Consider the following 11,933-nt stretch of genomic DNA (forward strand, 5'->3'; position numbering starts at 1 on the left):
CCAGCCCCACAGCAGAGCCGCACACCCCATCGCACCCGCTCCGCTCCACGCCGCCCACAGCGTCCCGGGCGAGCCGCCCCGTCCCTACAGCAACTCGCCCGGCTCCGCGTGTCACGTGACCGCACAACCTGGCAATCACCTGGGGGCGGGGCGTGAGCACCCTTCGCCGCCATTTTTCTAAAGGGAAAGGCAGCGGGAGGTGAAGTTGTTCAGTGCTTACGGGCAACCCCCGGGGAAGTTAATGGTTGCCATTTTGAGAAAGGGCTAGAGTTCCGGATGGTGGGAAGCGTACTGCCATGCTGGAATTGGGCGCTGAATAGCGAGTGAAGCTATTGTGGAGCCATCTTGGGTGTGGGAAAGCTGACTGGCTGTGAGGGGAGGCGGGAAGTGGGCGTCACGGCTGGGCAAGGGTTTCTCTGGGAGCACATAGGGAAATCGCATTTAGTGCTGCATGAGCAGCAAGGTTGTGAGGGCTACTGTAAACTGACCTTTTTTCCGGGACCTCTGGCAAGGCATGGCAGTTTTCCTGGGAGAGAAATGGTGTTTCCCAGTGTATCTCTCAATCTCAGGCCCTCGCCAGCACCTCGCAGCCAGTTTCGTGGTTTTGCCCTGCTCCCAGGCTGCCACCAAGTCCCTTACAAAATAGGTGAAAATCGGCGCTTTGAAAGAGAAGGCTCCAGCGAGCTGTGAGCTTGCTTGCACAGGAACAGGCAGGGAGTGGCTCTGGGGCACAGGGCCAGGCTCGGAGAGGCCCTGCCTCGGAGGGGGTTGCTGGCAGCCTCACAGGCTTCCCTGGGAATCCCAGTTGGTCCCAGTTAGATTCGTAGCTGCATCAGCAGGACTGCAAGGAGGGATCCTGAAAGTGGGGTTTGACTTGGGCCAGTAGTGGGGCTGACCAAGCCTGTCTGTTTTACACCCTTCATGGGACACGCTGCAGGGCAGCTGCGTAAAAATAGGAGCAGCTGAGGTGGTGCTATGCCGGGTGTTAAAAGTTTCCGTGAGGATAGCCAGGGCTGTTCCCTTAGACTCCAGCCCATGAAAGCATTCAGGAAAAGTAATCAGGAGATTGGCGATCCTGAAAGAGGAACTGTCTTGTTTGCTGACCTCTGTGTTTTTCCAGAACCAATGCTCTACGTGCTTAAAGGAGGAACAAGGCACCAGGAGATGCAGTGGCTGATGTCTTGCGGGCAGTGTGTGAAAGCTGTGGAAAAGCTCAGGTTTTGCACGTTTCTGTCCATGAAAAATGCTGTTACTCGAACCACTGCCTCTCTTGTCCACGTCGTTGAGGGATCTAATGTCTCAGTGATGACATTACCTGACTGACGTTTCCTGTTTGTTCCTTTTTTAATAACAATACCAAACACTCACAAAACATTTTGCACTTTACAGCAATATCAAGCATTAACTAATGAACCTGCTCACACCCAAATGAGCTATACAATGTCATTATTACATGCAGAAGGACAGAGTGACTTCCTCAAGGCTACAGTGAGTCAGTGGCAGAGGTAGAATTATGCTCATGGTCCTAATTCACATTCATTCCAGCAGACTGTACAGCTTTGCACACCTGGAAGGTTTGCAAACTCATCATGAATTATTAATTGCTTAATTTTGATAATTTCCTAAATTAATGCATCAATTTAATCCCAGTAGAAGGCTTCAGATGTGGAATTCAGTCTCTTATTCACCCATAGGAGCCTAAAAGTGTCAGCTTTCAAAACTTATTTCCCTCCTAAGATGTGCTGAGTGCCTCCCCTTTTCAGTTGGTATAGAAAAACATTCCTAAAATCTGTTTTGGTGGAAAGGACGGTATTTCGGTGGGATTCTGATGACTTTTGTTCTGCATTAGGCATCTCCATCTTGCTTTTTACCTGTTTTTTTCTTTACATCTTTGTCCATGATCCAAGGACATGTGATCAGGATCCTTTGTAAGCCCAAATATAACCAAAAAAATTATTGAGGACTTATTCATTGCTTCTTTTGTAGGTAAGATAATTTTCCACTGTTAATGCTTTTCTATTTCAGTTGTTCTTTCTTGATCGTACTTTAATCTCAGCCAACTCAAAGAACACCTGTTGTTCGAAGATGACTGATTTGCGATACTGTGTATGTCCACATCTCCAAAATAATCTGGAAAACTGTGCTGCTTGCATCAGAAATTAAATTGTTCCATATGGACACAGTCAAAAGTTGCTGTGTGCATATAGCTTTAATTCTAGAATGTATATAATGCATCATCTCCCCTCTTGCTTCCTTTGGTCTTTCAGTCCCACCATTAATTGTTACAGTGAAGAACTGTAAAAATGTATCAACTATGTTTCTCTATTTCTAATAATGATAAAAACTGCTTTTTCTGTAGTGAAGTGTAGGGACCCTCAACAGGACAGCAGAACCAGCTCATCAGACATTGTTCTTAGTAGGTACCATGTTAAGAAAAGGCAGGTGAAAAATGATAAAACAGGCCTTTGTCTAACAACTTTTCTCTCAGAATATAAAGGTTTGACTGAAATTTATTTTAGGAATTAATCTAACCAAGTGGCTGGGAAGCATCCCTTTCACCAAACCAGAGTGGGCTATGATACCAGTTCAGGAATGACCACAAGTATAGAATGATTTGATAATTTAGGCTTCCTAAGGCAAACACATCAGTAGAAAAACTGTGGATGAAAAAGTCATGCTCTGGCTGGAAAAAAGAAGGAACCAAATCTCTGCATCCGGTGATTAAATATTGTAGAGCTGCCTGGTATTGTTCTCAAGGAAGTCAGTGTGTCTTATTTTAGAGCTTTTAAATTTGCCCATCTGTTTCATTTCTTCTTAGCATCTGAATCATCAAACAGGCCAATTTTTGTATTACCCAATAGATGTACATTTAAAGTGAAACTGTACTGTTTCTTAGAAGCAGAATTTAATCGTTCCATACAGAATTTAAGAAACATATCGGAGCACACAACAGATTATTCTGATCACAGAGGGAAAAGAGCAACTGTGGTCATGTAACAATTTTCCACCTGTCTAATTGAATAGAATTACCTGTTAAAAGAATCACTCTTGAGAAAGCCACATCCAAACTCAAATTCAGTTTATATAAAAATATATAAATGTGGAGCCTGTTGCAGTGCCAAAAATTCTGTTATCCTTCATTAACTAGAATTGTTCACAACTTCCTCCCATCAGTAGGCAAACTGAAAAAAACCAGCAATAGAAGTTCTGAAAATTATTAGGTTTTTTGCACAAACTCTTGAAATCATTGTGATATATTTTTATGGGCTCTTCTTAGGTGGATTCTTACATGATTTGGTGGTAAATTTGCTGGAAAAGGCAAGTGACAATTCCTTCAGTCAAAAAAAGACCCTGTTTTGAACATATACAAGTAAACACAAATAAATACATATACAGTCCACAGTATTTTGTATCTGTGGAGTGGCTTCTCTGCAGAATGTGTTGTGTCCTAGATGAGAGGTTTGTAATATACACCACTCATTTAATTAGTCAATATTTTCAAGAAAACTTTTATAAACTTATTAAAAGTATTCCCAGATTTACAAAGGTTGGTACCATCCTTTGTGCATACTTCTACATAACTATGGTGCCTTTTTTCCCCATGGATAAGTTTAGATTAAAAAGGTATTAAAAAAAAAAGGAGGGGCAAAAAAAAATTGAGATGTGTGAGCTGTTGCCTCATTGGTGTATCCGAGAGCAGCTTCCTGTTGCTTTATCTGATGAAGCAGTTTTTCTTCTCAGAAGCAGACGCGGGTTACACAACCAGTGGCATCACAGTGAAACTGCTATGCGGGAACACATGGCTGCCTAGGTAAGTGTTCAAAATCCAAGAAGTCGCATAAACAATTTATGTCCTGATACAAATTTCAACCTGGCTCTCCCTTAATGTGATGCTGGCATCATACAACAAAAAGAAGGGACACAAAAGGGGCTGGAAAAGATTGCTTTGGGAGAAGGAGTATTTCACTCCTAGCACAAGTGAAACATGAGACAAAAGGGCAAATGACATTCAAACGTTTGAATTAGGAAAGGCTTGCCAGTTTGATTTATTGTTGTGATGGTACTGCCATGATCAAAATACCTGTTGCTTAGGAGAGGGGGGAAGGAAGGAGGAGAACGGTATTCGGGGATGAGTTTTCAGGATTCTGAGCTGTCCTGTCTTTACTGCAAAAAATGCCTCAGGGGGTTCCGATAGCTCTTCTGTTATTCTTCTTTAATATTTTATGGCACTAACAAGGTACCCAGTGCTATTTATATGAATATACACAATGCTTAAAACTTAGCAGAAAAATACAGTGTCCTAAAAATAGCTTCTTAGAATACCAAGTATCGTGTATGTGAAAATATTTTGTACAGCATCTTCCTGTATCCACAGAGGAAATCATGATGCACATAAAGATATAGCAAAATAATACTCGCCTGCATGGTCTACATCCTACAAAGTATAGCTTTTTTTTTCTGTTTGCTCATGTTAACAGAATTTTTATACTCCATAAAACAGTCCATAAAGCATATTTCAGAGTTAAAAAGACTGAGATCTTTTAGACCTGTTTGAGGCTCTACAGAATCTCATGGAGACCTGTGAGTGAAATTTAGTGTTGCATGAGGAAAAATGTTGTTCAGTTTAAGCAAAAATGTCCGTGTTACTGAAAGGCATATTTCAACTCTCCTAACCTGTAAAGTTTTTCAGAATTAAGTTTTGACATCTGCTCATTAGGAAGAAAGACCCAACTGTGGAAGGTTCTTGTACTTGAGGAAATCAACTTAGCACTGTAACTTATTTTGAGAACAGAAAGCAATCTACTTTGTTGAAATTGCTTTGAGAGAAAAAAGAAACCAAGGAAACAATCTGTCCTTCCATTTTACGTCTGGTATACAATAGCACCAGTACAGCAGCTACTGCACTAGCTCACACAACATTGTTTTCTTCCCCTGCAACATAACTAAAAATCAGAGTACTTGCAAAAACTTACCACATCGTAATGAATATTGCTTACAGCAACTTGCCCTGTTATGAACCTGAATTTGAAATAAAGGGTGAAACGTATCAGTTGCAGATGTTTCCAAAATTAAACTGGTGTTTATTAGCTAATGGAATGTTGGGTTTTTTTTAAATTAGTGACTAAACTTTTCTGTTAATAACACAAAATCCTTACAGTCGTCTTCATCTTTCCTAATTTCCCAAACTATAGTAGAATTCATTTATCTGAAAAAAAAAAAGACTCTTCCATTCTTCCCTTAGAAAGTTGTTTATACATAAGAGTATGGAATATCATTTTGTATTTGTGCTTATGAAAGTGTAACCATATACTTACTTTGTTACTTGCAAAATGTCATAAATGGGGAGACCACATAAAGCTCTCTCTGAATCTGAAAAAGATACTGTAGGAATGCATCAATATGAATACAATATATAATGAGTACTTTTCTTCAGAAACTTTCACAAGGTTCCTTTACAGGCTTGTTTGCATCCTTGAAGCATAGCATTTGCTAGCCCATTTCTCTAAATTTTATGTCTGACTGACCTTTTTCAGAGTTCTTGTACAGCAGGTTTTCTGTAGCAAAATGACAAAGATAATCCTTGAATAATGTGGGTAAAAGAAAAAACTGATAATTCTCAACAAAAACTGTTGAGAATCTTTTTCATTTGAAACACATCTGATACCAAAACAAGTCTATAAAATAGGTCACAAATATACAGAATTAGTCACAGTGCCTTTGGACCATCAAAGTCAAACTATTAGACTATATCATTAAACAGAAATGCCTCAACAGTTTTTTAGAAAAAAAATGACAAACAGTGGGAAAAATTATCAAATATTGTGTTTTTAGGGTAGCTGTAAGCCAATACCATCTTCCTGGGCAAAACCAGCAGGTATGCTCAGTAGCTGAGAGAAAAACTGGGAATGCTTCAGATCATGCATTCAGGTAAGACAAATCATTTTGCATTACCTAATACTAATTATGAGAAAAAACATAAGCAAGGAAGCAATGGACCACTTCCCCTGAGATAAGGCCCCAAGTAACTAATGAAATGTGTTGTAATGAGGGCAAAACAGCGCTTTCTGCTTTTATGTTGCTGTGAAACTCCAGCATGCATTATGGTATACTTCATTTGCTGGCTGTTTGACACACATCAGTCACATAGGTCATCAATACATGCCAGAATGACACACTTCTTGTTACTATTCTCATTGAAAGCATGTCTTCATATAAGTAGCATCAATGTGTCATCAAAGCTAGGATGTGGATTACCTGGGGAATTTTAGACAGCCCTCAGGGCTTTCTTCATGGAAATTATTGATGATACTGGTTAAAAAGAAAACCGTGGGGTACAGTACCTGTGAACATAAAGGACAGAAAAAAATTGCCAAGGTGGCAAATTTCATGGGGCCTCAACTCTCTTCTTTGAATCCCATCTTCAGTGTCGCAGCCTGCCATTAGCCACTTATATCTTAAGATATTAGTTCCTTAACGAAAATGTCAGAAGAGCAAAGCAAGGTCTTGCCCTAAAGAACATGCCCTAAAGAACATGCCCTAAAGACAAGTCAAATCGAAGGACAAGTGTTTTGCGATATGATCAATGAGATCAACAGAGCAAAACTTTTAGAAATAATGAGATAAAAAGAGAAAGATGAAGAACAAAAAGGTGGGCGGTATGAAGAAATTGGCATGTTGGTCTGTGAATAGATATGAAAGAGCTGATAGAGGTAACTGTGAGAGGAGGTGTTGTGAATAACATAGAGACAAGTTGTGAACTTGTAAGGATGATGAGTCTGTAATATAAGTTGACTAACAACAGAGAAAGAGTTTGTGGGGGAAGGAGAAGGAATTCAAGTTTCTCAGTCACGCGACTAGTAAACACTGCCTCATCCACTTGCTACATTGCACATATGCTTCTGAAAGGGCACGTTTCCCTTTTAGACATGAAGAGACCTGTCATAGGAAAAGAGATGCTAAAATGTGCTTAGAAGAAGAGGTAGGTATTTTATCTTTTACTCATCAGGTCAGTCTGCATATGTTTGCTTTGCTTTTGGTGAGAAGTGGGTCAGCAAAACCCTGTGATTACATTTCTAGAGCTAGATTTTTAATTCGTGAGACTTATCTATACTGATAAGCTTATGATGACCTGTTTACTGTATGGTTTTATTACCACACTGAAATGCAGACATCTTATGTTTGTCCTAAATATAGACACCGCAGTTTTTTTAGTTAGTAATGATGTAAGTAAAGCCGCTCAATGGACCAAATCGGCAAGTCCTTCTCAAGAATTTTCCTTGTATTTCAAGCCTGTGAATGAATTTAGCTCTAACTGAAAAATTAGCCAACTTGATCAAATAAAGCAGCAGATGGTGAAATTAAATATGTGCTTCCTGACTAGTTTTGTCATTGCTCCTTTTTCTTCTGAATGTGCATGAAAGTTTTTTTTTTTTACAGAAAAGAGATCCATATAATAACCTCTCAACAAAGGCAATAAACCTACTTGGGTTTCTCTGATAAACCCACAAACCTACACACACACACGTATCAAACCCATAAAAGGCAGAATGAATTTGCCTGATGCGTGGGAAAATCCCTGCACCCAAGTTGTCTTCAGTTTGAGCTGTTTCCTATGTAGGAACAGTTGTAGATGGTGCTATCCTGCAACCTACTCGTTCTACAACCTCTTCGCCGCCTCTGCTGGCAGTCTAGGCTCAAACCACAGATGAGTTATCACAGGCAGTCCCTGCACAGTTAGTATATTTGGCAGTAGAACTAGACCACAACAAATATTCCCCATTCTCATATTTCCTGAATTTAACAATTAGATCTTTGGAGAGGAGAATTACTGGGTGTCAGAGCTGTGATGTAATCGGTGAGTAGCAGCTGTCTCATAGCTATGGTTGTACACCCTTTCTTACTTAAAGGTCAACTCTTCTAAGTGCTTCTAAGGCTCATGCACGCAACTCCTCCAGTCCCACTGCTTTAGTGATGGCTGCCATTTTACTGGTATTTTCATGTTAAACCTCTTGACACCTACAGCCCTGGTAGTGCCTAAGATAAGCTTAATTGCTGATGGTTTTATAAACTCATGCATGGCAACTGCAATTCTTGAAGGAAAGAAGTGTAAATAAAAAAATGTACTCAAAGAGTCTCTACCTCACATGAGTCTAAGTGACAGCCTGGCAGATTCTCCTGTGCATGCAGGAACCCAATAGCCTGCCAGATTTCACATGAGGGTTCCTGGGACATGCAGTAAGCTTTGCTGGAATAGCACAGTTGATGGCAAGTTCTTTGGGGATTTCATACAAAGAAGGGGAGGAGAAGTGGGGAAGTGTGCGGATGTGACAAGAGTGATTCGCAATAGGGAGACCTACCAGCCACACATTCTCCTGAGCAGATGCCAACATCTAGCAGTACCTGAATCCCATCCCTGTCTTTCTGTCCTTGTCTCTCCATTGACTTAGAGGGGAGGAGGTTATTGGGGATAGGTAATCTTCCATATTCTTATGGCCAAAACCCTATTCTGCTCACCAGAATAATAGAAAGTGCACTTCTGTTATTTGTGGTGCGCTTTCTGATCTCCTTTGACTGTCCCACAAAAGAGACCTCGGATTGCAGGACCCTGCCCTTCTAGAAGTGTCTTAACTACTCATCCTGCTTCTGGTGTAGAAGCTTGTGTCTGACTGACCTTGACTGCCTTAGACATTTGAGTTCCTCTTCCTATGCACTCCTAACTCCAGGAGTCATTAAAAACCTTTGATCTCCTGGAAACACAGTTTCTTTCTTCTAAAAAAAAAAAAGACACCCACCAAGAAGCCCATAAAAAAAACCAAACAAAAATGTTGTTATAGCTGACATTTTTCCTTTTTGGTAACAGAAGGCTGGAATCTTACCAACCAGGTCCTGAAGAACTAACAGATGACCACCCATCAGACTACAGAGGGGTTTTTATTGCATCCAGGCTGGAATTAGCCCAAAGAGACTACTCAGGGTGAAAAATGAACACCACTGCTAAGTGCCATGATGATCACACCCTGGATAAGTATTTGTTTCCATTTGTGTACAGCATTGTGATGATGATTAGTATTCCCATCAACTGCGTATCCCTCTACGCATCTTACATTCAGGTGAGGAAAAAGAATGAGTTAGCAATCTACCTCTTCAGCCTATCCCTGGCTGACCTTTTGTACTCTCTGATTCTGCCTCTGTGGATTGATTATGCCTGGAATGGAGATAACTGGAGGCTTTCTGCCTTGCTTTGTGCGATTTCTGCCTTCCTTATGTATATGAATTTCTACACCAGCACTGCGTTCCTTGCTTGCATCTCTGTTGACAGGTACCTGGCATTAGTTCACCCCTTGAAGCTCCAACACTTGCGCACAAGAAGATTTTCGTTGATTGTCAGTGTGATTGTTTGGCTTCTGGAAAGCATCTTAAATTCAGTTATATTGGTGAACAAAGAAGTATTCAATGATCCTTGCAATTTCACTAATCATATGTTATGCTATGATAAATACCCCCTAGAATTGTGGCAGGCACAGATAAATTTATTCCGGATATGCTCAGGGTACCTGGTCCCTTTGATAATCATCGTGTTTTGCTATCACAAAATCTACCAAGTAGTGAGGTATAATCAAGCCACGGTAGATGAAGAAAAGAAAAAAGTGAGGAAACTTATTCTGAATATCACAGTTACTTTCATCATTTGCTTCACTCCTTATCACATTATATTGCTTATTCGCAGCATCAAAGAACCTCACACTACTGACCCACAGCTTTTGCAGTTGATGTATAAGATCTACAGAATCACACAGGCCTTAACAAGTTTGAATTGCATTGCCGATCCCATTCTTTACTGCTTTGTGAGTGAAACTGCACGAACAGACATACTGAATTTGCTCAGGTGTTGCTTGTGCCTACGAAAGCGTGAGGGAGACCAAGCGAAAGACCATGCTCTGTGCAGCTCTGCTACAAAGACCAGTGCGCTGATCACCTACAGAACTTCCTGTGAAACGGAGACTCAAAAACGCCTGAGCGAGCACATTCAAAGCAAAATTGGGTAACCTAAAGGGGAAAGAAAGAAAGAAAGAAAGAAAAATTCTTCCCCGGTCTGTACCTAGGAAATACCCCAAAAGCCACAAATACTAATCTATGTGAAACCAGTAGTTGGAGCTAATAAGAACTTAGTACAGGGTCAGTGAGATCAGTGAGGCATCAACATGTGTCTTTAAATCAGGCATGGTACATAAATCAGTGTCAACAACCAAATGCTGAGTCAAGAAAGTTGACCATGACACACCGACAAAATTACTGAGGATCCCCCACAGAACCACCTCCTGTTGCAGCCTTCTAGCTATCCCACGTGCTGGGCGTACACATACTCAGCTGGAGGAAGGCTGAAGTCCTCTTAACCTAGTCATTTGTTTTCCAGTTTTAGTAGAAACCTAAATCTGAGCTGGGAAGGAGCTCTGAAAGAGATATTTTTAAAATTAGTACTATGATAGAAGTGAATAAAGCATGCAGACACATGGAGATCATTCATACTATTAACGAAGGAGCAGACAAAGGGAGGGTAGTAAATCTTCTCATTTCATGGTATAATTTATGGTGCTGTGATGGTTCCTGTGTTTCAGTACTGGCTCAAGTTTTCCTTCAGCATACCCATGAGATTAACCTCTTCTTAAAATTGTTTACCTCATGTGGATGGGTACTTACCTGCTATTAAGCTTTTCAGCTTTTTTTTTCCTTTGGAAAATGTATGTTCAAGTGTATAACCGTATATCATGCAGTTTCATTACAATATCAATATTGGGTTTCAGACAGCTGAAGATTCATTACTTAAGTGCCTATAAAGAACCAAATTCTAGCCACCAGTGATTTAACGCAGATGAGATTTTTCCTGATATATGCAGGGAGGAAAGGGAAGGATTGAAAGGTGAGGTTTCACATCTCCACAACATAAAGGACCAGCCTTTAGCCTTGCTTATTATGACTGAAATCTGAGTGTGGTTACGTTTGTAGAGTCAATAGAATGAGAAGGTTTATATCTATTTACTTAACTGCACCTGGAGGCCTCAGCTAGAGGTTCCAGGACTCTCAGTCTGCCAGTTTTGAAAAAATCAAACCAACCAACAAGTAATACTGACAAACCAGCAAAAAACACGAATGTACTAACAAACACGGGCAGCGAAAGAACCCACATTTTGAAAGGGTTGAAGTTAGCACAAGTACAGGTGTTAATTCAGGGAGCCGTTGCTGCGCGGGCCCCTGCAATGGCTATGTGGTTCCCTGGTAATGGTGGGCACTCAGCCCTCTGAAAAAGAGTTAAAACACCATAGAAAGTCTTTTCTTTTTCCTCTCACAACCTTTTCACTTTTTTTCAGTTGCCAGGAGGAATGTTCAATTATGATGCTTGTCCAGTTTCATAGGGAAAAAAATTTCTTTCCATCAAAAAAATCCCCCTCTAGTAAGTTTGTGTAGTGGAAGGATTTTGACCAGCACTTTTTCAGCACACTTCTAGGTCTGACATTATATTTGGAGGATGAGCATACAGTGGTCAGAAGCAATATCAAAATTCTTATGAGAAGATCCCTCTGGGTGTAAATTACAAATTTCTGCATTACAAAGACCCACTTTCATTGTTTTCGTGAGTTCCTGTTTGCATTTATTTATACTTTCAATTAATTTCACATTCTGAGAGGGGAACTTGAGAGGCTGAGAAGGCTGGGCTTGTTGAGCTTGGAGAAGAGAAGTCTTTGGGGCACCTAATGGCAGCCTTGCAATACCTGCAAGGAAGCTGTTGAGAAGATGGAGCCAAGCTCTTCTCAAGAGTGCACAGCAGGAGGACAAGAAATCATGCATATAACTTGCAGCAAGAAGGGTCAGAGTTGATATAAGGAAAAACTTTTGAACTATGAGGAATGCCAAGCAGTGGAGCAGGTTGCACCAAG

The 11,933-nt window shown here is 40.7% G+C and overlaps 1 protein-coding gene across 1 annotated transcript; it reads left to right on the forward strand.

Moving 5' to 3' along the window:
- The first annotated feature begins 8,870 nt into the window (after positions 1-8,870).
- GPR65 (G protein-coupled receptor 65) lies at positions 8,871-10,046 on the forward strand. Its single transcript, XM_010292974.1, has one exon. It carries the CDS (start codon positions 8,982-8,984, stop codon positions 10,044-10,046), a length of 1,065 nt encoding a protein of 354 aa, XP_010291276.1. The 5' UTR covers positions 8,871-8,981.
- Positions 10,047-11,933: the final 1,887 nt, after the last annotated feature.

Source organism: Phaethon lepturus, unplaced genomic scaffold, assembly GCF_000687285.1.
Source record: "Phaethon lepturus isolate BGI_N335 unplaced genomic scaffold, ASM68728v1 scaffold7938, whole genome shotgun sequence".
In the NCBI taxonomy this organism is placed as follows: domain Eukaryota; kingdom Metazoa; phylum Chordata; class Aves; order Phaethontiformes; family Phaethontidae; genus Phaethon; species Phaethon lepturus.